Source organism: Drosophila simulans, chromosome X (genome assembly GCF_016746395.2).
Source record: "Drosophila simulans strain w501 chromosome X, Prin_Dsim_3.1, whole genome shotgun sequence".
In the NCBI taxonomy this organism is placed as follows: domain Eukaryota; kingdom Metazoa; phylum Arthropoda; class Insecta; order Diptera; family Drosophilidae; genus Drosophila; species Drosophila simulans.
The window spans coordinates 10846998-10872183 of NC_052525.2; the positions used below are offsets into that span (position 1 = coordinate 10846998).

Consider the following 25186-nt stretch of genomic DNA (forward strand, 5'->3'; position numbering starts at 1 on the left):
AAACGGTTATCGAGCACTCACTATCGATAGTCCGTGTCTAAGCCGATTGGCGATAGCACTTCATTGTTTTTGTTGTTTTCCTTTTGGGAGACGCGTGTGTGTGTTTTGCGTGTGATAATTTATTTATTTTCCCGTTCCGTTTGTTTATGCACAGTAATTTAAGTTCAGTTTTTAACACAGGCGCAGGAGTAAGTAAAAATTACCAAAAAAATAACAACAACAAAGCGAGTAATAATTTGTCGAAGTGAGTGCGCATAAGTGCTGTGATTGTGTGCGCGCGTGTGTGTGAGTGTAACACATAAAAAATGGTCTAAAAAAGCTAGAGATTCATTCATAAAAAAAGCAACAACAAAAGGGGGTCGCCAAAAGAAGTGGAGCGCATAAAGATGTGTGGTCGAGAGGGGAAGACAAGCAGAGAAGAAGGATCAGTGACAACAGCAATAACATCAATAACAGTTTGGCCTTCTCCTATTGCTAGCGCCCTCTCGCTCCCACACGTACACCCGTGCAATCAGCGCCCACATAACGGACCTACGTTTTGGTGTTACTTTTCATTTTTGTGCTACTTGTTGTTGATTTTTTTTTTGCGTGTGTGTTTATGTGCAATTCTCGCCCAAATTCTTTGTATTATTTAGTGCTTGGCACAACAAATAACCAAATAAACTGAACTATTAAACAACCCACACAATTGCAATTGCATATCCACCCCCCAATTCGCAGTGAACGCGCTCGTGTGTGTGTGTGTGTTTGTGTGTAATGAGCGCAACAAATCAGTTTTGTTTTGTTTTCTCGTATTGCAAATTCCCCGTTTTTTGTGCGCTATAAAAGTATGTACATATGTGCAATGAAACAACAGTCACCGCCAATATACAATATTCCCACGTATGACCCATTGTTTATCTTAAGAAAAGCCAAAGACTTTCACACACTTATCGATAAGATAAAATTTAAGCCAAATACAAAGGGTAGTAGATAGTTCTTTCTCACTCGCCGTATGCGACAGTTGCGGCCAACATAATATAGCCAGCTGGCTATTATTAAGCGGACCTACTATTTTCGTCACAGGCAACTACAAATAAGTATGCTTAAAAAATTAGCTTTTACAATATGAATCACATTATATCAGATATGCGTATAAACAAATAAAATAGTTGTCGTACAAGTCATTTTCTGAAGTTCTCACTGTTTTACATACTGATATTTGCTTACGTTTAACGGTGAGTCAATGCCAAGCTGCTATTACAGTGCCCACCGCTGTAACCTGCATAACAACAGCCGTTAATTGAGGCGCAAATATTTGTAGTTGTCTCCCCCTCTTTCTGGTGCTTCGTCCGCGGAGGGGTGGGGTGGTTGGTGGTGCGCCGAGTGACAGGGCATTGGCTTTCGTAATTGACGTCTGCCCTTGACCAAGGCCTAAAAACAACAGCGAAATCGGCGGCACTGGAATGGAAACCGCGATCACAAGCTGAGCCATTGTTCGTGCAAGACTTAAGCCATTTCAAACGGCTGTAAACCAATATCTAACTATATTTTTCAAGTCTTTGCAATGCTTCTTGCCACAGAGAAACAGTGCGGGGCGTTTGAATAGCACCACTATGTAGCAAAATATAGAATATACGAAAATACAGCCCATATTAATGTACAGTTTGATATGAAACTTGACTTTATGCCTGAATCAAGATTTAATTTATTTTATTTTATAATATAATATAGTAATATATTATAAAAAGAAGCTCTTCTAGTCTTAGTACTATTATATTTCTGATAATATGAGATTTTTTACGCAGTTTCCACGCACCCAATCATATTTTTCTGCTCCGACTGTGAATTCGTAATCAGTTTCCACTTAGTTTCACTAGTTATTCAGTTAACTTGGGCCTACATTATTCGAGAGACGCCAATTAGACCGCGTGATACGCTTTCCCATGCGATTTTAGACGTCACAGGTGCAAACAATGGGAATTAAGGTCAGGTTGTAGGGACTTTTAGCGTATCTGAGCACAAAGATCCCCCGTCGCATCGAAATAAACTGATCACGATCTGGCACACCCAACTTAATGTATTTATCCGTTTGTAATGGAGATTTTGAAAAGGTACAATGTATATAAACTCATGTAGGAAGCATATTATAAACAAAGAAGAAAATATAGTTAATGTAAAGCGACATTATCTAAGCAATGGCTTTGGTACTTGAATATTTTGACAGTCTATTTAAAAATCGATTCGTTTTTAAATCCCCAATTGTCATCCATCAAATGTTTAAAATTCATGTATGTTCATCAATTAAGTGGCGCTCAGCCATTAAACTGGATGACATGCCTGGTTCTATTTGAGTCGCGAGTAACAAACTGATATCAAATGGCACACATTTCCATAAATAATGCAAAGCAATTTAAATTGCGCCAATGCGCAGTTTTTAAGGCAAGGAAAATTGGAAAAGCGAATGGGAATGGGGGAAACGATTGTAGTTTAGAATGAAAGTTAAGCTGAATTCACAGAGATTACTGACGGAAGACAAAATTCAACTATCCCTGATTTCAAATCTCTTTCGAACATAACAAATGTGTAAAAAGTTACGGAAATCGCTGGAATTATAAGTAAACATATATTCGCGGAAATGGATAAACAATGGACGTACTCTTCCGTACGGAAGTGAATGCAAAAAATAGATAATTCTATTTAATTTAAAGCACATTTATATGTAAATTAGAAATATAAATGTATAATTGAATTTATATTAATTAACATTTTACTCTTTTTCCAGCCAGCGAAGGCTGCACCTAGCCATGGAGCCCCCAGCTGCTGGCAATCTGCTGGAGATCATGGACCTGGCCCGCACTCTCCGCCAGGAGCAGCTCTTCATCCAGCAGGAGCAGGCGGCCTTTGCCCAGCTCACTGGAGCCTTTGAGACCAATGCAGGGACCATAACCAAGGTGGGTTTTTCTATTTCCCACAATCACTACTCCTAACACGAGTTACTAACACTTTGGCTCGTTCGCAGTTGGCCTTTGTGTGTGCCCAGCAGCGGCAGATACTCAATGAGCTGCTCCTGGCGCGCACAGATCAGGATCCGCTGCTCTTCTGCCGCCGAGCGAGTGCCTACGATAGTGCCCAGTTCGTGGACGCCAAGCAGTTGCTGCCCTATGAGGTGAGGAATGGGAATGAAGTACCATTATCTGTCTACTAATAATTTGCTTGGTTCATTTCCAGCACGCATTGGCCTACGAAGATCTGTTCAACTACTTGTACAATACACCCTATTTGTTGGCCCTATCCCTGGCCACCGCGGATCGCTTATCCCTGCTCTCGGCCAGCCAGCTTGGTCAAATAATCAATACCATAGCGACGGGACTGTATGGCAATGCCATCAATACCAAGGATGTGGAACTACTGCTTAAATTGCTGCGGGAACTGATTGAAATCCAATTGCTGACCAGCGAACAGCCCAGGCGTTTGCTGAGAACCAATAGCAGCTCCTTTGCCCGACTTTATCAGCGATTGGTTGAGAGTCTGTTCTCGGCGAGAATTTTCCTAACCGCCGCGCTCCATGCGCCGCTCATGAGTGTGCTGAGTGAGCACGAGATTTGGCTGGATCTGGATCCGCACAAGCTAATGCAGACCTTCACGCCCAAGGAGCGGGAGAAGCGCTTTGGTTGCGAGGGTGATGAGGAATACCAGCGAAATGTGGCTCGCTTTCATGCGGAAACTTTGGGCAAGCTGCACTCCCATGTCCAGGAGTTTGTGAAGAGTTTGCAGCAGAGCTGGGCGCTATTTCCCAGTTCTCTCAGATGGCTACTCCAAACACTGAGCCAACAGCTTCGGCAGTCGTTGCGCCACGAGGAGCAGGAGATCCGTCAGCTGCTCACCGACCTGGTGTTTACACACTTCATTTCACCAGCCATTGCCAGTGCTGATCTCCTGGGCATCATCGATGTTAATGTTAGTGAACGAATGCGGCACAATCTCAATCAGATTGTTAAATTGCTTCAGCGACTGGCACTTAACGATGAGGACAGCGAACTGGTGCAGCTGATGGACCTCTTAATGCTGGGACAGACTGGCGAAGATGTGGTGGCCATACTGCCGCAACAAAGCGACTTCGAGCGTTCCCAATTGGCGATCAATCAAAGGGAGCTGGCGCAGCTCGTGGAGTTCTTTCGTTTACTAACTGCCAGAGACGAATATGACATATCCGTCGAGGAGAGGCAGCGGCTGCAGAGGATTCTCGGCAGGATACCCAAGCAGCAGGTGCAGCAGCAGCAGCAGCAACAGCAAACACCCAAGGATGCGCCAGATTCCCGAGAAAGTCCGGAGAAGAGCAAGAAAAGCAACAAGAGTCTGATGAGCCTAGGCAAAGCCAAAAAGAAACTGGCCAAAGGCATGAGTTTCAGCAGTGGCAGTAGTAACCACAATCCGGTTCCAGTCTCAGAGCCATTGACCAATGGCCAGGCCAACACCTCGAATGGCAGCGGAGGACTGGGTGCTGATCTCGAGCACTGTTCCTCGCACAGCGGCAGCAATACCAGCTTGAGTTCCTGCGGAGCTAACATGCCAACTACAAATGATCCCCTGGACATGTCCGCCTCGTCGGATCCCGTGTTGGTATTCAGCCTCTATAATGCGGGAGCAAAAAGCAAACTGAAACCGCTGACAGAGGAGGAGGTTTTGAAGATGAACAGCATCGGTCAGGATGGAAGTAATCTGCTGCCAGCGGTGGTCACCACTGCTCCCTTGGCGCCATCTTCGAACAACGACGATGTGAGTAGTCTGGAGGCCATGCGACGGCCGCAGGATGATGCATCGATAGGAAATTCGGATAATCTGGAGGCTATCAGTGAGGCGGCACATTCAGTTGCCAGTTCGCTGGACTTGGAGGAGCAGCAGGAGCGAGATGTTCACGAAAACGAGGACAATCTCTCCGATATGGTTTCGGCCAATGTGTCGGGCAGAGGAACACCGAACATCAGTGGTAGGGATACACCCTCATCGCAAGTGACTGATGGTGATGGTGCTGGCGGGGATTTGGGCCATCATCATGGTGTTCACGCCCGGGCAGCTGCCAATCCCCAAATGCAAAAGATGCTGCTATCCAAGGCCAGATCCGACATCGAGGATAAGTTCTGCAAATTCGAGCTGAAGAAATTCGAGGGCGACGAGAATGTGAGCATCATATCCGATACGTGGTCCACGGATGTGCTGGCCTCCGATTCGGAGAACACATTGGATGCCACGGTGAGCGAACGCGGGGATAGGGATAGAAATTTCTCCACACCCCTGATACCCTCCGCCGTCGTCCTGCCCGGCGATAACAATTTCGTTGTCGAGGCTTTGGCCAGAGCTGGTCGCGTCTCGGGCGTCCACGGACCACAGTTGGATGCATCCGATCAGCGATCGGAGAGCAATTGGAGCACTGATGTCTTGGCCAGCGATTCGGAGAAGCTGGCTGAAATAGACACCGATGACAATGTTTCCATTACGACCAAATCGGATACGACGGCGCCACAGGCAGCGGTCCTCGACGACGACGATGAGGATGAGCAGACGCCCGGCAGCAGTGGCGATGGTGAGCCCGATCCGGATCGGGGAAACGGCAGTGAGCGTAGCCAGGAGGATTCGGCCTTCTTCGATGCTGTCAACTCCTATGAGGATGCCAATCTGTATCATGGCGCCTCTTCGCTGGCCAGAAGCTCGGTGCGGACCAGCTATCATGTTCTGGGCGGCGAGAGCAGTTTCCAGCAGCAGTACAAGTGCAGCGGAGCAGATTCCAGTGGTCGCAAGACCACCCCGCTGATGGGTACATCCTGCATGCGTCGCCAAACGTCCGCGGAGAGCAGCATTAGTAATCAGAGCCTGAACTTGGAGGAACCGCCACCGCCGATGGGCAAGCATCATCACCATCACAGAGAGCATCATCATCGCGACTATCATCATCATCACCGGGAGAGGGAGAGGGAGCGGGAGCGGTCGGCACTTAAGAAGAAGAAACACCAACAGCAGGAGAAGGAGCATCGCGATCTCATCGATTTCAGCGACTGCAGCGAGGACAAGGAAGAGCTGGCGAGGAATAGGGATGAGGAGCAGCCACCTGGGTTGGTGCAACAACTGCTTGATATGATAAACCAGGATGAACAGACCGGCGCACTTTCAAGTTCCTCGCCCAATGTGGAACATCGTCGCATCTCCATCGAACAACGCTCGGCCATCATCGATGGTCGGCGAAATGGCATTCTGGCGGGCAGTATGCGGCGCCATCAGAGCTTGAACTACGAGAATCATGAGATTATGCTGAACTCCATGTTGCCCAAAACCGACGATGACAAGCAGGAGATGCTACTTTGTGTGCAGACGCAGCAATTGCAGCTGGAGGAGCGAAGGGGATCAGCTGGTTTAGGGCCAGAGGTGGATGGAGCAAGCGGAATGGCATCGGCTGGAGGATCGGGCCTGAAGCCACCCACCAAAGCGACCGGAGCCATACCAAAGAGCATTAGTTTCGACGCCAGTGCGGACAAGGACAAGCAGACGTATCATCGGGACGGGGAACGGGATCGCGAAAGGGACAGGGAACGGGAACGCGATCGAGAAAGAGATCGGGAGCGAGATCGCGAACGGGATCGGGAGCGAGACCACCACGGTGCTGGCATTTTCAACAAGCTTAGGCAGGGCATCTTCAAGAATCGCCGTGGAGCCAGCGCCAAGAATGCAAGCAACTCCATTAACCAATCGAATCCTACGGCCAGCTCTTCTAGTGTCCAAGCGGATATTCGCAGCGTTAGCTTCGATCCCAGTGCCGGATGCGATAACTTCGGCACCCACTACTGTGATACGAGCGAGGACATCCTGGCCAAGTACCGCCGCAAGGTGAGCAGCTCCAGCGAGGCAACCAATTCCGATTCAACGGGCAATGGCCATGGCGGAGGGCCGACGGGATCCGGAGGATCAGCTGCCCATCTGCATAAGCACATGAATGGAGGGTGAGTGAATAAGGCTCTCAATGTCGTCCCATCTTCTATAGCATTTCGGTCTACCAACTTTCAGGCAAATTCCTGGCGTGGTCTTTGGCTGTGTGAAGCAGAAGCTGCGCACGGTGCTCTCCCGTACGGATCTGCATAGTGGCGATTTCCGCCAAACATCGACCACATCGACAACGATGGCCACACCGCTACAGATTTACCTGCAGATCCAGCTGGCGCAGTGCATCAGCCTGCAGCGATTACCACAGATCTCGCACGTGGCCGAGGCCCTGCGCTGTTTGGCCCAATTGGAGCGACCGCAGCATGGCCAGCTGCTGGCCGAACTGCAGCGGGATCTGGAGCGACGACAAAGCTACCTGCAGTACCTGATGCGACACAGGCAACAGCTCCTGCTGCGATCGGAGCAATTGGAGCAGCTGGAGGCGCGATTGCGCGGCGAGGCGCGCAGCAGCCAGAGATGTCTGCTGCAGGCACTGGTCCGGATGTATCTGGCTTGGGCCCGTCAGCAGGAGAAGCTGGAGCAGTTCCAAGCGGAGTTCGCCCAGCTGCGGGCCAGCGATGAACGCGTCGAGCTCACCGAGGAGTTTGTGGAGTCCCTGCTGCAGGAGCTGCGCTCCAGTGCCGATCTGCAGGACGAGTGGCAGGTGGACGCTGCACGCGTGGCCATCGAGCGAATGCTGCTGGAGCAGATGTATGAGCAGGTGATGTTCCCCAACGAGGATGCCGATGTGTCGCGGGACGAGGTGCTCTCGGCGCACATTGGCAAACTGCAGCGCTTTGTGCATCCCGCCCATCCGTCGCTGTGCATCGCCCAGGAGTATTTGGGCGAGGCTCCGTGGACGTTTGCCCAGCAACAGCTGTGCCACATGGCCGCCTACAAGACGCCGCGCGAGAAGCTGCAGTGCATCATCAAGTGAGTCATGTGTGAAGTTCCCATTTGGTATATCATTGCTTTACATGCCATCGTATCGCACAAAACTTTAGCTGCATCTCGAGCATCATGAGCCTGCTGCGCATGTCCAGTGGTCGGGTGCCCGCTGCGGATGATCTGCTGCCCGTGCTCATATACGTAGTGATAATGGTGAGTCCATTAATGGTGAAACATTCGGCGGTTGCTATTAACTAATTATTTTCCATGTCTGCGCAGGCCAATCCCCCGTATCTGCTGTCCACCGTGGAGTATATCAGTTGTTTTCTGGGCAAAAAGCTGGAGGGCGAGGACGAGTTCTATTGGACGCTCTTCGGATCCGTGGTCAAGTTCATCAAGACCATGGACTATCTAGACTAGCGATATTTGTTAGGGGCCTAGGTGGATGTATTTGTAGATTTGTTTATCGCTTTGTTGTAGCCATTACACCAATCTCCCATCCCACTCTCTCCTCCAGTCGATATTTTCCATATTTATATATGTATATGTATATGTATGTCTGTGTCTGATATTTCTGTAAAAAATTTGTTAAAAACCATAGTCTAAGTGCAAAAACTGCGGCAGATGTGCGAAGCGATCCAAGTCGAATCGAAGTGGAAACGGAACACCAATCAGTGGGAAATGCCGATGCGGAAGAGGAGATGTCTAGGTTAAGCTTAGCATTGAACGCTAGAAGGCCTCGCCTTACGGATATCCACGATATATATATATACATATATATATAGCGAACTAGAGAGCATATTCTTCTATTTATATATACACGTACCATACATACATACATATGGTAGATATATGCATGTTTATCGGATCGGTCTAGCCACTGTCATAAGTATGTTTCGGAAACGAACTGCAACTTAATATTCCTTATTGTGTAACACAAAATTAAAAGCCAATATTATTTCAAATTGTTGCATTTTAATGGGGAAAAGAACTCACCCCCCTTTTTTGAACCAAAGAAAACCACACGAACTTGGTGAACATTTACATTAGCTTTGTATATATTCTTCGGCGTTTCATTATCTGTTCATTTGTCGCCCACTGTTTAATATTACAATTTGACTTTTGTTCGTAAAGATATTCGTAAACAACGAAAAGTTTGGGTTCGGTAAACTAAAACAAGTACTAAACTAAAAACGTTCGACGTAATACTTTAAGTGAGATATTATTGCACAGTAATTGCGTAGCGAGCAAGAGCAACCAAATGGGAAGCTAAGCGATAAATCGCACTTAAATAAATTAAATATGAATAAATAACAAATAAAAAATACCATACCAATAAGTAAGTAACCAAACTTAAACTAACCAGTGTCTGTGCGCCGTTGCTCGATTTGAATGTCTTGAGTACAAAGTTGCCGCGTCGCTAAAATCATTTAACGTCTTTGACTAACAAGCGTGAAAGGTGTCGTCTATATATATATATATATATATATATAAATATCCAATAAATCCAAGCAGAAGGTCGTTAATAGGCAGAGTGACTAAACATGTACACGGGGTGGCGGGCAATCGGCAGAAGAATCTTAATTCAAATTTGATCGTTTCGGGTTAGCCTGCTGCGGAACCTTGCAGAACCTCCTCCCTTAAGCCATCAGCAGCTCCTCGTGCAGGCCATCGGCGTCCAGGGATTTGTTCGACTTGAATATGAAGTTGTTGTCGCTGGAGCCCTGCGACTTGGAACTGGAGGTCATGTTGTACAAATCATCGAGATCCTGGCTGCGGCGATAGCTGTACCATGGGATTAAACACTTATAAGGTCGAATCGAAGTGGAAACCTGGCCGAAACTCACGTGCTCAGTGGCCTGCTGTAGGTGGACATGGCCGGACTGGCCGGATTGTTGTTGCTGTGGTTGCTGTTGCTATTGCTGTCATTGTCCGCATTGTCGTTGTAGAGATCGCAGTTGTCCAAGTACTCGGAGCGCAGATACGTGTCCAGATCGTTGTCGCACTCGTCCTCCTGGTCGGCGTAGTCCTGCTCATTGTCCTGGTCCTGCTGCGACTCCACCATGCACAGCCACTGCGAATTGTGGTTGCGGAACTTCTCCAGCTGCCATGTAACAACGAGAAGAAACAAACCAGTTTGTACTGAGACATGCCATATTTGGGCTGGCAAGCAACTCACCTTGATGCGCTTGGCCCACTCGCTGTCGCTTATGGCGATTATGTCCAAGCAATAGTCGCACACCTTGCGGATCTCCTCGTTCTTGTCGTGCATCAGATCGATGAGATAGGCCGGCGATTCCGTCTCCTTGATCATGTACTCCCTGGTGCTTTCGTGCCGCAGGATTTGCTGAAACACAAAGATGATCTGCAGCACAATCTCGTCATCCTCCTGCTTGGCTTTGAGCAGCTCGATCAGGGATATAACCACTTTGGCGCGGCAGAAGAGCAGGGCACACAACTCGTCGCAGGCACAGGTGCCCAAGTAAACAATCGTGTCCAGCACAAGGTCGTCCATTCTGGAGCACGGCAGCAGTATCTGTCTAATCCATGGAATCAACTGGAAGTTCTGCAAGATCTGCGAGTAATCCAAATCGGTGAGGGCCAGGTTACCCAAAATGCCGAGGCACTCGACTATAAAGGCCTCGTCATCGCAGATGGTCAAAATGCGCGCCAGATCTCCCACATAGTCGATGAACTGCAGCTGCAGAGACTCGTGCTGCGACAAGTTGCGCAGCAGCTTCATCAGCAAGGCATCCTGGTACTTGAAGGCCCGATCCATGAGGCTATGCAATCTCTGGCCCTCCACCATAATCTGGGCATTACGACGATTTAGCGAGAGATTAATGCACAAGGCAATGAGATCCAGATCGACTTTAACATTGAGGTTTAGGATTATGGCATCCGTGGCCATTTGCACGCACTCCGTTTGCGTGAACATGCCCTTCACTTTGTCATCCAAGCTCATGTGGTAGAGTATCTTCACAGCAATGCCGTGATGCTTCTCATCGTTGATGAACATCACCAGCATGGGCAGATAGCCGGCGGCTATCATCTTGCGACGCAGTCCGCCGTCGAAGGAGAGATTGAAGACCAGCTTCAAGGTGACCTGCACCAGATCCGTGTGCGTGCTCTGGAACAATCGTGGCAGCTTGGCCACAATGTTCAAAGCGCCCATCTCGTCCTTGTTGTCGCCCACAATCGATAGCTTCTTGAGGAACGTGCTGACGAGCATGAGAAGATCGATATTCTGCCTATCCAGCGCCTTGACCAGCATCTTAACGATATGCTTGCGGCGCATCTTCTCCTCCAGCTTAACATTCTCGGCCATGTTCAGCAGCAGGTAGAAGGCCACGCGCAGCAGCTGCTCCTGCTTTTTGGCAAAGATCTTGAGCTGCTTGTTTAGCCGATCGATCTCCTCCTTCTTCACCTTGGGATCATTCCTGTCCAGCGACTCGTTGCTTTGGGCCTTCAGTTCAGCGGGCACAGTCGGAGTATCGCCGCCAGGTGAACCGCCGGCGCAGAGGGACTCGTGATAGCTGCTATTCAGGATCTGACTTTTGATCAGCGACGACGACATGGAGCCGTGAAAGCTGCTCCAATTGCCCGACTTGGGACGCTGTTTTAGCTCCGGAATGCGACGACGCGGGGGCTCCATCTGAAAGTGAATAATTGATTATTTTATTGATAGATTTCTCAATAACTTAAAAGGATAAATTACCTCCTTGGGCTTCTCCTCGTTCATGATGTCCAGGAAGTCGTCGGTGCTGCGGTTCAGCTTCTCCTTGCTGGCCTTCGCCGAGTGTGGAGTGGAGGATCCATTGGGCTGCTTGCGCACGTCCAGCTCATTCCGCATTGTCTCGTAGCGCCGCAGCTCGTAGTCAATCACATCCATGCACAGCGATCCAATCTGACAGAGAATAACAACGATTATATGAGTGCTTACAACTGAATTAAGAAACTCTGTTCCCACCTTATATTGCACAATGAGCGGATGAAACTTGGTGTATGTGGAAAAGCAGAAGAATATGTAGATTATGTTGGTGGAGAGATCCAGGGATTTGCGCCAGTCCTCGCGCAGAACACGTGACAAGGCGCTGAGGCAGGCTTCTAAAATGATGAAATAGTACATTGGGTTTTGGTTCATACCTAAAGAACTGCAAACTTGTCCTTACCATTCTTTTCCAGCTCCTCAAGATTATCGGGATTCCTCGCCATTTGTAGGATCATTGCCGAGCCACGGATGCGTTCGCCCAGCTCTTCGTACAGCAGCTCCACATACTCATCGATATTGTTGATGGACACATCTGCCGTGGGCGTGGCGGCACTTAATGCATTCGAGACGCCATTGCTAGCTCCAGTGGATCCTCCGCCGCTGCCGGTGCTGCTGGTCATGGCCGCCACACTGCTGTGCGATCGGGCAGAGGAGCGGGTGTGCGAGGTATGCAGCGCCGCCGATCGCCGGCTGTGAGTGTTGTTATCCGGAATATCTAATGGGTAGTAAGTTAGTATGGATTTCTGCTTACAATCGAACTGCTTACCATTGCTGGCATTATCCTTGCGATTCTTCAGATAGAAGATTATCTGCTCGACGTCATTCAGCTGTGACTTGTGGATGAGATCGCACTTCTCCACCACTTCTCGTGCCAAGGCAGCCGGATCCGTTTTGGCGTTCAGCGAACGGAGTCGTATGATTTTTTGACAGTGCTGGGGGATTAAATACAATACATACATTAGTAATGACTAAAAAAATGTACTATTAGGCTAATTGTTTTTGCTGTTCTTTTGCTATTTATAAACATTGAGTAATTACCAAGATTTTTTTAAGATTGAGGAACTAGTTTAGGACCACTTCAGTGGGCAATTAACCACTTCGCATGTGAACCGAACTGAAAACTTTTATGGTCGCCAATATTTCTGGCCAAGAGCAAAGAAACTTACTATGTATTTATGGTCGTGAACAATCGGCGAAAAATGAGCTTGTCGCTCGGCCAAAAAACGTGAATTGAGGTTAAAGACCCGGCCAACCAACCGCTTTTGGGTATCTTTTTTTTTTGTTGCTTTACATTTTTCACTCACTACTTGGAGCGCAGGCCGTCATCGACCCCGTTGTTGTTGCGTTATCGATTGGGCCGCTCAATGTCAGCCTCTGCCCCCCGCCCCTTAACCCTTTTCGGGGCACACCGGAAGAAACAGAAGTAGCTTTTATAAGCACTCATTCGGTTGTTTTTGTAGAACAATGACTGCTAGTATTTAAACTAATAAGCAATGTATGTATACATCTAGATAGATTTTTCAACCTATTAGATTAAGGATCAACTTCCTTTTTCCTTTCCTTTTTTATGAACCTAACATAGTTAAAAACTAATCTACATATGTTCGCATATTGTTGTTATTATATTTTATCTCTTTCAACATCTTTGAAATACTAACAATGCTGGTTCAACTTCAATTTTCTAACACTTACTAGCATTTTCTCCCAGTGCAGCGATGTGTAACCGTGCGTTCTTACCTTCTTTTCCTCGATCATCGGATTGTTGGGCTCCCCGAAGACGGTGGCCTCCAGTTGGTAGTTGACAATCAGCGCCTTGTCCGTGGGATGCGGTTCAATGGATCCGCCTTTCCACCTCCTTCGTTTTTTGTTTGTTTGTTGTTGTTGTCGCATTCGTTTTGGATTGAGAGCGAGACAAATTGTTGGATCAATCATAAATTATGCGGTTCAATGCGTAATGAGGTAATAGATTTTTCAATCCAATGGCAAATGTTCTACTTTTGAGCCTGACTTAACGTGCGCTATTGTTTTATTAAAACGAACAACAACGTTGAGAACCCAACGAATAACTAATAACGGTTGCAAATAACAAAAAACAAGAGGAGGAAGCGTAAACGCAAAGTGGAAAATCAATAGAGAGCGCCAGGTGATTGTGGCTCTCTTTCTGACGCATGACGAGTGTTTTAGCTATTTCTTTTGTTCTTCGGCCACTTGTACACCCACACATGAAAACAAATAAGCACACACACACGCACGATCTAATCCCATACATACGCACTTTTTAATAAACTTGGCGTCATCGTTTGTTTGCATTGCAGTTGTTGTTACTGCTGCTACTGCTGCTGGCGGAGAGCGACTAGAATTTGTCAAATTGTTTATGGAAAGCACAGGCTCCTCTTCGGTGGGCGGCGGATGCGAGGGGTGGCGATTTTGGTGGCGCGGAGTGGGGCTCCTTTGCAGCTGCTGCTCTCTTTGCGCTCTCTTCTGCTCGCACAGATCGCCGGCAATCGCATTTATTATGTAATAGACGTAGTGTATCACAATTGGCAGCAGCACCAGGCCCGAGATTATTTGGAAAATTAATAACAAAACAAATTGCATGCGATTGCAATGCGACTTCCGATTTAATGTCGATAAGTGCTAGTGCTGGCACAACTGTCTGCGCTCGGGCGCTACTATCGATGGTGCCACGGCACCCGGCAATTATCGATAGCACTCAATCGATAACAACCCAATAAGCGAATGTTCAAACTCAAGTTGGCAGTTATATTCCAATTGGAATTATTTCCATCCATAACATGTAATAAACTTTGTTGTTCATCGAACTTCCTTGTCCGACTAGAAAAAGCGGTGATTAGCCAAGAGAGCATCACTATTCTGTTCTGGCTGCCAAGAACCAAAGTCCGGCAACGACTGCAGCCAGAACAGCTGGGCCGGCGTTGCCAGGTGCAAATAACGTAGATGAGCAACAGAAAAGAAAACGAAATGAAATGAAATGCAGGAACAACAATAAAAGAATCGCTACTTTGTAGTATTATTAACCAAAAAAAAGCGCGGCGCGATCACAATGTTTCTGACTGCGAACGGCGTCGGTTGTCTCTACTGCGTGTGAGCCGAGCGGAGCGCAGCGCCGCGAATTGTTTACATTCTGCTAGGAAAATCACAACAAACAAACCAGCAAACAGTCGCGACTGACAATAACAATAACAATAGCAAATAACATGCAAATTAAATGCATTTCAAGCGGCGCAAATACTAAATACTGATTCAAATGAAACGCACGATACGATGACCATTTAAAAGAATCGCCAAGCAGGAAGAAGCGAAAAGAATTCGAGAAGCGCACAGCGAGCCGAAGAAAGTGTAGAAAATCAGGCCAAACCGATTTGTTTTTTTTTTTTGTTTTTGTTGTTTTTTTTTGTTCTCCGTTCTGTCGTATTTTGCCTTCTTTTTTCTACCACTTTTTTGTTCTGTGTTTTTGTTGTGGTGGGCGGTCGCTTCTCTTCTCGCGCAAGAACAACAAATGCGGTGGAGCAGCGCCTGAAAATGGAATTTCTGGAGAATTTGTACAAAACGCTGCACTCCCTGCTGTGTGAGTAATATCGAATATTTGGCGCCTGATAAGGCGCACCACCGACCTACGTACATATGTACATACATAACAAATGGGCCTCCCAACAACTGCATACCCTGTGATTCTAGCCTCCTACATCGATCTGGACTACTCGCTATGGCTATATCGCTTCCTCACCCCCCTGATTGTCACCTTTCTGCTGCCGCTGGTCTTCGTGGCCCTCATCTACATTTCGTTCCTGGTGCTATTTATCTACAAGCTGCACAGGTAAGCGAAATGGAAATGTTGGAAAGCTGCGTATAAGTTGGGTGGGAAATTGGAATTACAACAATTACAGTGTGCTTCGCGGGCTCAATTGCAACTGTTAATGAACTCTCTCATGCTGATCGCGCACTTTTGGAGCGAAGTTTCCCCCACTCACTCCAACCACCCATCCCCCCTATTAGCCGGCGTCTTCCGTCTCGCTCTGCACCTGTAATTAAAAGGGCTCACAAAGAGAGAGGGTGATGGGAGTGGGAGAGAGTGGGGCAGCCAGTGTTGCCAACAAAAAAAGCTAGATAAAACAAAGCACGGGAATACAGTGCACACTCCATAAGGCAAACAGCAAACTTAATTTGGTGCATTAAGCTTAGTTTTCACTGTTTTTAAAGGAACTTCTGATATTCACATGCATTTCAACTCAATGCAGTTGTTTCCCAAAATGCTGAAATTAGCATTTTGACAAACTGCGATTATCTGTTGAATCATCGAAATTATGGGCATTAAAAAAAGTGCTCAGCAATAATTGATCGTTTTCTGCAAATTAAGTAAATTTACTTAAATACGATAAGCACTTATAATAATAATCTACATGTGTTAATCGATAATGCTGTTTCTAGCTCGAAAAGGTTTTTGAAACTAAAGCAATTTTTTGAGTTCTTAGATTTCAGTTGTAAAATCAGCTGTTTTCAATCTAAAAAAAGGCTTCTTTCGAAATTCTGTGATATATGCTGGATTGATAGATGCACTAGATACGAATAAATTTGAATTATTTCCATCTAGATGGTATATATATAGTTGGAATATAGCCAAGTTGGGCTGCACTGACTACACTGACCCCTGAAGAACATTACACCCTCGACCATTGCACCGATACTGAAAATGAAAAGCCAAGTCGAACGGCAGGTGATCGACTCGGCCAACTTTTACTCGGCTTATGAATATATATATATATATATATATATACTCAAATATATACTTGAACTGGCCTGTGTTGGCGTGCTTCTATTTATTCTACATTTCCAACTCTCTAATGCCCAACCGGTTGGCCATGCTAATTAGCCGCGAAGCCCTAATGGCTAGAACTAAATTGGCCAGCGAATTCTGCAGCTCACGGGCTAACTGCACACGGAGAAAAGTCGGTGCATTAGCCCGATTTCGATATCAGTTCCAAGTTCAAGAGGGCTAAGTAAATACAATACATTCGATTTCTGTTTGTTTAGGAATTTAGTACATGATTTAACGACGCTAATACGTTGCTCAAACAAGATTATATTTTATGGCGGACTTGGGCTTAAAAAATGCATTACAAGCATATAATATATATATATATATGTATATATATATATATATATATATATATATATATATATATATATATACATTTCTGTATTATTCCATGCAAAACATTGCGTTTTTAATGCATATATTTTGTAAGATAAATATTTGTATGATAATTTGCTTATTTTAAACATGCCTGCATGTAAAGGAAGTATAATATATTTTTTGTTATTATTATTAAAAGCTTAAATAGTGCATAGTTACCATAGTTTTAGTGGCCAATTTTACATTAAAAAACTAGCAAAACTATAGCTAAGTTTTTCTAAGTGAAAAATGCCCTTTATTTTGATTACGATTCGATTAGAAACAAGCCAGTTTATTTTTGCCTAGCATTGTATTGCGTTGTTGAACCAACAGGCTTTACTGTACCGGTGGCTATCAGTTGACCCACACCCCACCCCCTCCCCCCGCTTCCTGGGTATATGGGGCGTAATCACGGGAATTATGGAGCCACATTGAATCGAATGCAATTAGCTGTTGGAGCTCTTTGCCGCTGGTTTAATCGCTCCACTTGGACAAGTTCTGAGATAAAAACTTGACGATGCATAAACGATGTTCTCTCTTTTTTTTTATGTGCCACGATAATTATACCATCGTTTTAAGAGTTACGAAATTGCCCAGCGCGACCTTGATATCCATAGAAAGTAATGACATCCAGAGATTAGCGTGTTAAATCACTAAAGTAATGCAATATCTTTTATATATATAATATATATATATATATGTATATTAATTGGCTGATATGACTGGGGGATACTTGGCGATTCCCCAGCGACTTTGTTTTGGTCGCCAAGGGGCCAAAAGATTCGTGAATGAACCCTGTTATCAGCGGCCCACTAAACGCAGTTCTTTTTGCCAAGGTGAGGCGAACTCTGTTTATATATATATTGATTTATAAGTTATTTGATATGGAGAGACACGACCATCTTGTGCTGATAACACCTGCGGACAGGCAAACTAAATTTAAACATAATTATCAGTGCCCGCTTGTTCCGACAACGAATGCCAAATTAATTAAGAGAGCTGGCCGAAACCGGAATGACCTTCCCGAACTTTAGTTTTCACCCTCGATGGGCTGCATATATATTCCTGATATATCAGGCATATGATGCGATATCACTCAATTAATTATAGTTAGTTATACCAGAGCTTAAGTGTAGATACTTTCTAAAAACCCAAGATTTATATACTATATTATATTTAATTGTTTATGCCAGTTAATATAGTTAATCTCGTATCTTCCAGGCAGGTGATAATGCGCGCCGTGCAGGGCGATCGCAATTTCTGGCGAGTGGGCCGCAAGATCGTGGCCGCCATTTGGGATGCACATGCTCGGATCTATCATGGCTACGAGGTGATCGGACTGGAGAACGTGCCGCAGGAGGGACCGGCGCTGATTGTCTACTACCATGGCGCCATACCCATCGACATGTACTACCTGAATTCGCGAATGTTGCTGCAGCGCGAGCGTCTGATCTACACGATCGGCGATCGCTTCCTGTTCAAGCTGCCCGGCTGGGGCACCATCTCGGAGGCATTCCACGTCAGTCCCGGCACGGTGCAGTCGTGCGTGAGCATACTGCGGGATGGCAATCTGCTGGCCATCTCGCCGGGCGGCGTCTATGAGGCACAGTTCGGCGATCACTACTACGAGCTGTTGTGGCGCAATCGTGTCGGCTTCGCCAAGGTGGCCATCGAGGCGAAGGCGCCGATCATTCCCTGCTTCACGCAGAATCTGCGCGAGGGCTTCCGGCAGGTGGGCATCTTTCGTACGTTCTTCATGCGACTGTACAACAAGGTGCGCATACCGGTGTATCCCATCTACGGCGGCTTTCCCGTCAAGTTTCGCACGTATCTGGGCAAGCCGATACCCTACGATGAGAACCTAACGCCGCAGGATCTGCAAATCAAGGTGACATTCGGTTCATATACACTTATACACCTGGCTAATGCGCTGCTCGTTTCCATTCCCCGCAGGTGGCCACGGCCATCGAGGATCTGATCAATCAGCACCAGCGTCTGCCAGGCAGCATCCTGCTGGCCCTGCTGGATCGACTGCCCACGTTCAGGCGACGCGTCCGGCGGAAGGAGGAGTGATCCATGGTCGTTTAGCGCATAGAGAGATTAACAGATTGAGCTTGGTCCTGGCCATACAAAAGACTTTGTTCCATGTACTTCATGCTATGGGTGTGTGGGCAGCGCCATATATGCATATATCTCACTTTGTAAATGCCTCCCCAGAACTTTGCCTTCGAGTTCAATGCGATCCGGACGAGCTGTGTGGCTCGAGTATGAGTGATTCGATTAGACCTTTAGAGACGACCAAGCACTTGAGTCGAGCAGCGAACAAAGAGGAACTGCATCCTCCAGCTAAATGTTTTTTGTATATGCATGCGGAGTGTCTCCTCGACGGAGACCCGTGCCACTTGACCACTTTCCCTACCTACCTTCGCTTTCCTTTTAGCATAAATGTAGACTTCTTCACACTAAGCAATTATGTCGCTAGTTTTCCATTAGGTATATCATTTTTGTACCTTTTTTAATGCAACAGTAGAAAGAAAGACGATTTACATGTGTGTATGTATCATCAGTCTGTGAGTGTGAGTGTGTGTGTGTACTATATAGTTAAGGAAATCTTGTATAATATAGCTATAACACCGGAGTATTCCCAGCGACAGGAATTTTCATTAGATCTATGGAATAAAAGTGGAATCAACTGAATCAACTTGCATTGCAAATGGTTTAGTAGTAGTTACTTAAATAAAACTCCACACTGGTTGTCATTTTAAAATTCGTCTATTTAACGCTAGGAGAAATGATTACTTCGCATTCCCAGTATCTTAAGTATCGTACAGCAAACTGGAGCGTGGAATTGCTAACTGGGCATAGATGGGTTCTTTTTCAAGCTTACAATCAAATATCTTATAGCGCACAAACATTGAAACAAACTACTTAAGACCACAGCGAGCCATAAATCTTTGGGATAACGAAAAGAATCTCCACAGATGATCTTCCATAGTTTAGCTACAATTTAAGTAAATTTATTTGGTACTCCAAACGTTTGTGGTTGAAGCACCCAACTATTCCAAACGCATGGATCTTCGCAAGGAATCCGGGACAGGATCGTTCGTTGAGGAACTCACAGCAGTTTTTGGCAGGCCGATAACCGGTTATGCGGGATCTAGAACTGCTCGGCCATCAGCAGGACGACGGTGGCCGTCCAGCCGGTGAACGGATTGCAGCCCTTGCCCTCGCCGGTGGTGTCATCGTACTGCTCCCACAAGTAGCCGCTGCGTCTGTACTGCCGCAGGATGTTGCCCACCAGATTGTCGCGCAGTTCGGCGTAAATCTGTCGCGCCAGCGCCGCATTCGGTCCATCGATCTTGCCATAGTGATGCAGCGCCTTGGCCGCCAAGTAGTTGATATTAATCCAGATGGGCCCGCGCCAATACGGCGGATCGTGCTCCGTATTGCGTTGCATATACAATGGCGAGCTCTTCGACAGCGAACGCAGACCGTAGTTGGTCCACAGCTGTTGCGGATCGCGCAGATCGTTTAGCAGCTTGGCAAGATACGGCGAATCGTGATCCAGTTGCTCCAGCAGCAGCGGAAACAGGCTAACATAGCCAAAGGCGCTGTCCACGAACTGATAGGTCGGCGCCTCGCCGGTCACACGTCGCATCTCGGGCAGCTGGTAGTGCTGGTGATGATGCCGCTGCTGCTGCTGCGGCGCCATGGACGGCGGACGCTTCAGCTTCACCTGGTCCGTGTGCAGGCCCCAGTCGGCGTACTGTTCGCTGTACGGCGCCAAGTGGAGGCGATTTAGACGCACATTGTCCGTTAAGTACGATGCCGTCTCGTAGTACTTGGCATCGTCCTTGCCCAGCAGCGTGGACAGCTCGGCCATCACACCGGCGGCCAGGGCAATCCAGCAGCGCAGGTCCAGGTGACGCTCCTTGTCCGTGGGATGCGAGGCGCGCGGATAGTCGTCCAGGCCGGAGGACAGGCTCTTGGGATTCAGCTCGCGCATGGTGGTCGCGTTCCTGCCGCGCCACAAATATGTGCCCATCACCTCACCTGGAATGGAGCAGTAGTCAGTAGACGCCACATAGAAAGCGATGGCAGGTGGCTTGGTGACTTACCCTTCTGCGTGGTGTTGAACCAATTGAACCAGGCCTGGACACGCGGATACAGCCGCTCCAGCGTGGCCAATCTTCCGTTTTGCGACAACTCCGCCCGGTGGCTGGTCAGCAGTTTCTTGAGCGTAAGGAAGAATGTCGGCGGATTGGCGTTGCTGTTCCGTTGCGTAACGAACTCCTCGGGCACCTTGGCCAGCGCCTCAACGCCCAGGATCTGCTCCCTGGGTATCCAGCCCTCCACGTTGAGCAAATCGAACCAATGGCATATGATGTCCAGCTCGATGTCGACGTCCCACGCACTGATCAGCAGGCCGTGGAAGCCCTCGTCCCAGAGGAAGCCCCTGGGGAAGAAGCTACGCGACGGCACGGCCGTGTACAGTGGAGCCTTCCAGTAGGGCACCGGATTCTTCGTGTACACCGATTGCACGCGACTGGAGCCGTAGAAGTAACCAATGCCGCCCAGCAGATTGCTGAATGCGTTGCGCGCGAATCGCACCTCCTCCGGCGAGTGACCCTTCTGCTTCAGCTGGAATCGATCCTCGAAACGCTGCTCAAACTGGGCTATTTTCGCCTGCAGCGAATCCTGATAGGCTCGGCCCGTCGGCGGCTTGGGTATGGACTCGCCCAGCGAGAAGCCCGACGTCGACTGGTACGTGATGTCCAGGGTGAAGTCCACCTCCGCCGTTATCTGTATGGCTATGAAATTGGGCTCCGGATTGGAGGAGGGCAGGCCATTTTGCGAGACTATCTCGCCGGGCAGGCCGATGAAGCGATTGCCCCGCTTGTCGGCGAAGGCGCGGAAGTGCGAGAAGAGCGTATCCTTGAGCTTGGCCAGCGACGGCGCCACCGTGCTGAGATAGGATTTGTGCAGGATCTTGCCCTTGACGGCATGGAAACGCACTTGGAACTCGCCCAGGCCCTGCGCTTCGCCATAGACGCCCGGCTCCGGACTCTTGTCGTCCGACACGTACTTAATGTGCCCATTGGTGCGCTCATCCAATGCCACGTACCAGATCAGCGAGATGCTCTTGTCCCACGCCCTTGTCGTATTCCTCACCGATATCCTCGCAGTCCAATCGCCGCCGTACTGCTTGCCCTCCGGATACTTAACGAACGAGGTCTTCAGCTCGAAGGGCAGATCCTGGATCTCTTGGACGCCGAAACTGCGGCCATCGTGATGCGTCCAGCCGTACGAGTCCAGTTTATCGCCCTGCTCGCACCAGTGGCGAATGCCCTGGCCACCGGGGCCAAGATTACTGGGCGTGTACCACATCAGGCCCATGACCAGGGAGTGCGGATCCCTCGTTTTCATCCCGAAGTACGTCAACGGACGGTAGGAGCCCCAGTAGCGATCCGGTTGCTCCAGGCCGGCATGCACCACCATCTTCTGGTGATCGAACGGCGTGTTCACGCGCGTCTCCAGGTAGCCCAGATAGCCGAAGTACGAGGCTATCGCCAGGCAAACGCAGCCGATCATCGTTTTCCATTTGTCCAGGATCAAATTCGAGGATAAACTGAAACGCGGGCTGCGCTGCTTCTGTTTGGCATTGGATGCCGCTGCTGCTGCCGCTGCCACCGCCGCCGCTGCTGCTGCGCTCGATCCGGATGAGGATGCAGCGGGCGTGGAGCCCGAGGAGCTGCCCGTGTTCCTGGCCATTTTGCGCTTGTCCCTTGGCTCTGCTTTATCGGCTTTTTGTTGTTGCTTCAATTTTCTTGCCAGCGCATTGTTTTCTTTTTTATTTCGATCTGCGCTGCGTTGCCGGATCGTCGCAAAGTGGTTTCAACTATTCTCTATGCGGAATGACAAGGGTTTGTGTCCCAGCTATATAGTATATTTGAAAATCATAAATTAATCATTTTCTAAATTTGTTCTCCAAATTTTGTAACAAATCATTTTTCCGTCACATTTCACAAATCAAATCGAAGCTTATGCGTCGCTTGCATTTATTTTAAATTCTAAGTAACCATTTTTTTGGGAAAATGCTTAAATATTTGGCTGGAATCTTCGTCAGTCCGCGCAATGATTACGAGAATGGTCGCTTCAAGATTCCGCATCCGAAGAAGCTGGCCGCCAGGAGGAAGTCGCCCCCGGTGAAGATATCCACGAGGAGCGTCATCAATGGCGGCAGGTCGGCAAACGGGAGGCTCAAGACGGAAAATAGAGCCGTATGGCGACGTCGAGAGGGCAATCCCCACCTGCCGCGTCCACACAGCCGATCCTCCCAGAAAGCCATAGGGATCCGCCTGGATCCCATCAGCTACATCGTAAATGTGCCCAATTCCACTTCATCGCTCGACGACGACGAGGAGGAGGAGCCTGTGTCGCAAGTGCCCAACGCAGAAAACAATCTGAAGGTTCGGAGGTATCGGAAAAAGGATTTCGAATGTCTGATTCCACCGCCAGTTAGTCGCGTCCCGAGTTGGACGGGTCCTTTGAATGCCAGTCCCTTCAACCAACTGGATGAGCAGGATTCCATCGCTGGTGATGCGGACGCCATGGGCTGGAATGCGATTTGTTTGCCAGATGATTTTTGGTCGGAGGATTCGGACTCAGAAATCAATAGAAAGTTGAGTAAAATCAATGTCTTTTAATATACTCAAAATTTAGTTTTAATATTCAGTTGACCATTCAGTAAAAACTTATTATGTACGACATTTTACAAATTAATGAGAGCATGTAAAGAAATTTGTATACTTAGTAAATAGCAATACCCTCCTAATTAAGCAGTTTTTTTTTTAAGTATTTTCAAATAAATAGATTTTGTGACGTAACAAACATATTAAACGCGCCACCTTACAAACAACAAGCATGACAATCGGCGCTGCCAGATAGACGGAGGCGCTAAGTGAGAATTAGTACATTTTTGGCACTGTACATGTGCATTCAATATTTTGATTTTACTTTTCACTATTATTGCTGCAAATAATCAAAGAACTGACTGCATAATGAACGTCAGCGCTGATTTCAAGCCGGTGCCCACGCGAGCAGCGTTGGCACTGCAGCAGAAGCAGGAGAACACCGAATTCCAGGCACACGTCTTCCACGAACCGCAGTTTTCATCGAAAAGTGGAGCAAAAAAGCAGGACGACGGCGCCCAAAAGTCGCACAAAACCAAGGAGGGCGGCATCGAACTGAATCCAGAATTCGATATCAAGAAGGCGCGCCACGAAGTGCTCAATTTTGCGATCAAAAACCAGCGTGTGATCAAAAACAAGACCAAAATGGAAATGTTTCAGCTGGTCAAGCTGGGCGCCAAGCCGCTGAAGAAGGCCTCGAAGAACTACAAGGAGCTGAAGGACGAACGCCAGCGGCTGAAGAATATTCGCGAGGAGCGCAAGAAGTTCCATCAGTTGGGCAAAAATCAAACGGGCGCCGCCAGCGTCAAATGCCGCACAAAATCGCAAAAGGAGCGCAACGACAAGAGGCGCGCGCCCGTTTCGCACATCGATCAGCACTACGGCAAGGCGCAGCCCAAGTTTAAGACGAGAAAATAGTTGTTTACTTAGCTCTTAGTTTAATACTAAAACTAGCTTAGTCAAAGGATGGCATTGCTTAAAAATCTATACCTTTTCTAGCCCTAACGTCAGACTTAAGTTAGGCAATAAATAACTATACCAGCACTGCCAGCATCTTTAACTGTATAAATAACAATTTAAATATTTAAACCAATTTAAAATATGATCACTTAATTTAGTGCATATTTTTGCGGCCAGGTGGCAGCTTCGCGCTTGCAAGTTGCCTTGCCATATTTTTCGCCAATAAGCGCACTTTCCGCGTTACCCAACACGTCCTCTTTGTTGATACGTGATTACGTGAATTATTTTTGCGAATTAAAAGCCGCAAGCTAGCCAGCAGCCATCAAGTGCAACATGTTCGCGCCCTCACGTGCCCTGCGCCCAGCCCTCAGCCGCTGCTACAGCCAAATCAAGGGCGGACCCGTTTCCGGCGGCGGCAGACCCAGCGCTCCAGGATCTCCAGCTGGATCCTCGTCATCGGGCGGCGCATCCTCGCCATCGGTTGTGGGACTGACCAGCAACTGCGTGAAGCCCAGCAGCGGACCCGTCGGACCAGGTGCCTCCGCCACCGGTGGCTACAAGGTGCCCGAATACTACAGCTTCAATCGCTTCAGCTACGCCGAGGCGGAGGTGGAGATGGCCAAGTACCGCTGCCCACAGCCCTCGGCCCTCAAGTAGATATAGACCAATTGTTGTTGTTAAATAAAAGAAATGCCAATTAAAGAGGGAAGCTGAGAATTAGGAAATCGG

General features: G+C 47.8%; 7 protein-coding genes across 7 annotated transcripts; 5 read left to right on the forward strand and 2 right to left on the reverse strand.

Moving 5' to 3' along the window:
• The first annotated feature begins 44 nt into the window (after positions 1–44).
• Positions 45–8804, forward strand: LOC6725661 (receptor-mediated endocytosis protein 6 homolog). The gene is made up of 7 exons (XM_016173712.3): positions 45–188; positions 2765–2933; positions 3002–3148; positions 3211–6971; positions 7036–7884; positions 7956–8052; positions 8119–8804. The coding sequence occupies exons 2-7, from the start codon at positions 2787–2789 to the stop codon at positions 8257–8259; spliced, it is 5142 nt and encodes a 1713-aa protein (XP_016038892.1). The 5' UTR covers positions 45–188; positions 2765–2786; the 3' UTR covers positions 8260–8804.
• A 63-nt stretch (positions 8805–8867) lies between these two features.
• LOC6725662 (kinesin-associated protein 3) lies at positions 8868–14298 on the reverse strand. Its single transcript, XM_002106632.4, has 9 exons — positions 13887–14298; positions 13349–13466; positions 12378–12543; positions 12012–12326; positions 11810–11946; positions 11558–11746; positions 10019–11494; positions 9687–9943; positions 8868–9624 (listed from the first exon to the last, which is right to left on the reverse strand). Exons 1-9 carry the CDS (start codon positions 14207–14209, stop codon positions 9480–9482), a joined length of 3126 nt encoding a protein of 1041 aa, XP_002106668.2. The 5' UTR covers positions 14210–14298; the 3' UTR covers positions 8868–9479.
• Positions 14299–14501: 203 nt separating this feature from the next.
• Positions 14502–19506, forward strand: LOC6725663 (transmembrane protein 68). Its single transcript, XM_002106633.4, has 4 exons — positions 14502–15200; positions 15311–15449; positions 18027–18693; positions 18759–19506. The coding sequence occupies exons 1-4, from the start codon at positions 15155–15157 to the stop codon at positions 18876–18878; spliced, it is 972 nt and encodes a 323-aa protein (XP_002106669.2). The 5' UTR covers positions 14502–15154; the 3' UTR covers positions 18879–19506.
• A 52-nt stretch (positions 19507–19558) lies between these two features.
• On the reverse strand, positions 19559–22711 carry LOC6725664 (mannosyl-oligosaccharide glucosidase). Its single transcript, XM_039297824.2, has 2 exons — positions 20924–22711; positions 19559–20858 (listed from the first exon to the last, which is right to left on the reverse strand). The coding sequence occupies exons 1-2, from the start codon at positions 22575–22577 to the stop codon at positions 19963–19965; spliced, it is 2550 nt and encodes an 849-aa protein (XP_039153758.1). The 5' UTR covers positions 22578–22711; the 3' UTR covers positions 19559–19962.
• A 129-nt stretch (positions 22712–22840) lies between these two features.
• LOC6725665 lies at positions 22841–23534 on the forward strand. Its single transcript, XM_002106635.3, has one exon. It carries the CDS (start codon positions 22901–22903, stop codon positions 23510–23512), a length of 612 nt encoding a protein of 203 aa, XP_002106671.1. The 5' UTR covers positions 22841–22900; the 3' UTR covers positions 23513–23534.
• A 214-nt stretch (positions 23535–23748) lies between these two features.
• Positions 23749–24541, forward strand: LOC6725666 (uncharacterized protein C1orf131). Its single transcript, XM_002106636.4, has one exon. It carries the CDS (start codon positions 23867–23869, stop codon positions 24413–24415), a length of 549 nt encoding a protein of 182 aa, XP_002106672.2. The 5' UTR covers positions 23749–23866; the 3' UTR covers positions 24416–24541.
• A 128-nt stretch (positions 24542–24669) lies between these two features.
• On the forward strand, positions 24670–25159 carry LOC6725667. The gene has a single exon (XM_002106637.4). The coding sequence runs from the start codon at positions 24791–24793 to the stop codon at positions 25112–25114; it is 324 nt and encodes a 107-aa protein (XP_002106673.1). The 5' UTR covers positions 24670–24790; the 3' UTR covers positions 25115–25159.
• The last annotated feature ends 27 nt before the right edge of the window (positions 25160–25186 follow it).

Coding starts and splice junctions, on each gene's coding strand:
- LOC6725666 (XM_002106636.4), top strand. CDS start 23,867: ATGAACGTCAGCGCTGATTTCAAGCCGGTGCCCACGCGAGCAGCGTTG.
- LOC6725662 (XM_002106632.4), bottom strand. CDS start 14,209: ATGCAATTTGTTTTGTTATTAATTTTCCAAATAATCTCGGGCCTGGTG. Junction 11,747..11,809: donor CGCTCATTGTGCAATATAAG/GTGGGAACAGAG, acceptor ATTCTCTGTCAG/ATTGGATCGCTGTGCATGGA. Junction 9,944..10,018: donor AGTGGGCCAAGCGCATCAAG/GTGAGTTGCTTG, acceptor GTTACATGGCAG/CTGGAGAAGTTCCGCAACCA.
- LOC6725667 (XM_002106637.4), top strand. CDS start 24,791: ATGTTCGCGCCCTCACGTGCCCTGCGCCCAGCCCTCAGCCGCTGCTAC.
- LOC6725661 (XM_016173712.3), top strand. CDS start 2,787: ATGGAGCCCCCAGCTGCTGGCAATCTGCTGGAGATCATGGACCTGGCC. Junction 6,972..7,035: donor CATAAGCACATGAATGGAGG/GTGAGTGAATAA, acceptor ACCAACTTTCAG/GCAAATTCCTGGCGTGGTCT. Junction 7,885..7,955: donor AAGCTGCAGTGCATCATCAA/GTGAGTCATGTG, acceptor ACAAAACTTTAG/CTGCATCTCGAGCATCATGA.
- LOC6725664 (XM_039297824.2), bottom strand. CDS start 22,577: ATGGCCAGGAACACGGGCAGCTCCTCGGGCTCCACGCCCGCTGCATCC. Junction 20,859..20,923: donor GTTCAACACCACGCAGAAGG/GTAAGTCACCAA, acceptor GCTCCATTCCAG/GTGAGGTGATGGGCACATAT.
- LOC6725665 (XM_002106635.3), top strand. CDS start 22,901: ATGCTTAAATATTTGGCTGGAATCTTCGTCAGTCCGCGCAATGATTAC.
- LOC6725663 (XM_002106633.4), top strand. CDS start 15,155: ATGGAATTTCTGGAGAATTTGTACAAAACGCTGCACTCCCTGCTGT. Junction 15,201..15,310: donor AACGCTGCACTCCCTGCTGT/GTGAGTAATATC, acceptor CTGTGATTCTAG/CCTCCTACATCGATCTGGAC. Junction 18,694..18,758: donor CGCAGGATCTGCAAATCAAG/GTGACATTCGGT, acceptor CATTCCCCGCAG/GTGGCCACGGCCATCGAGGA.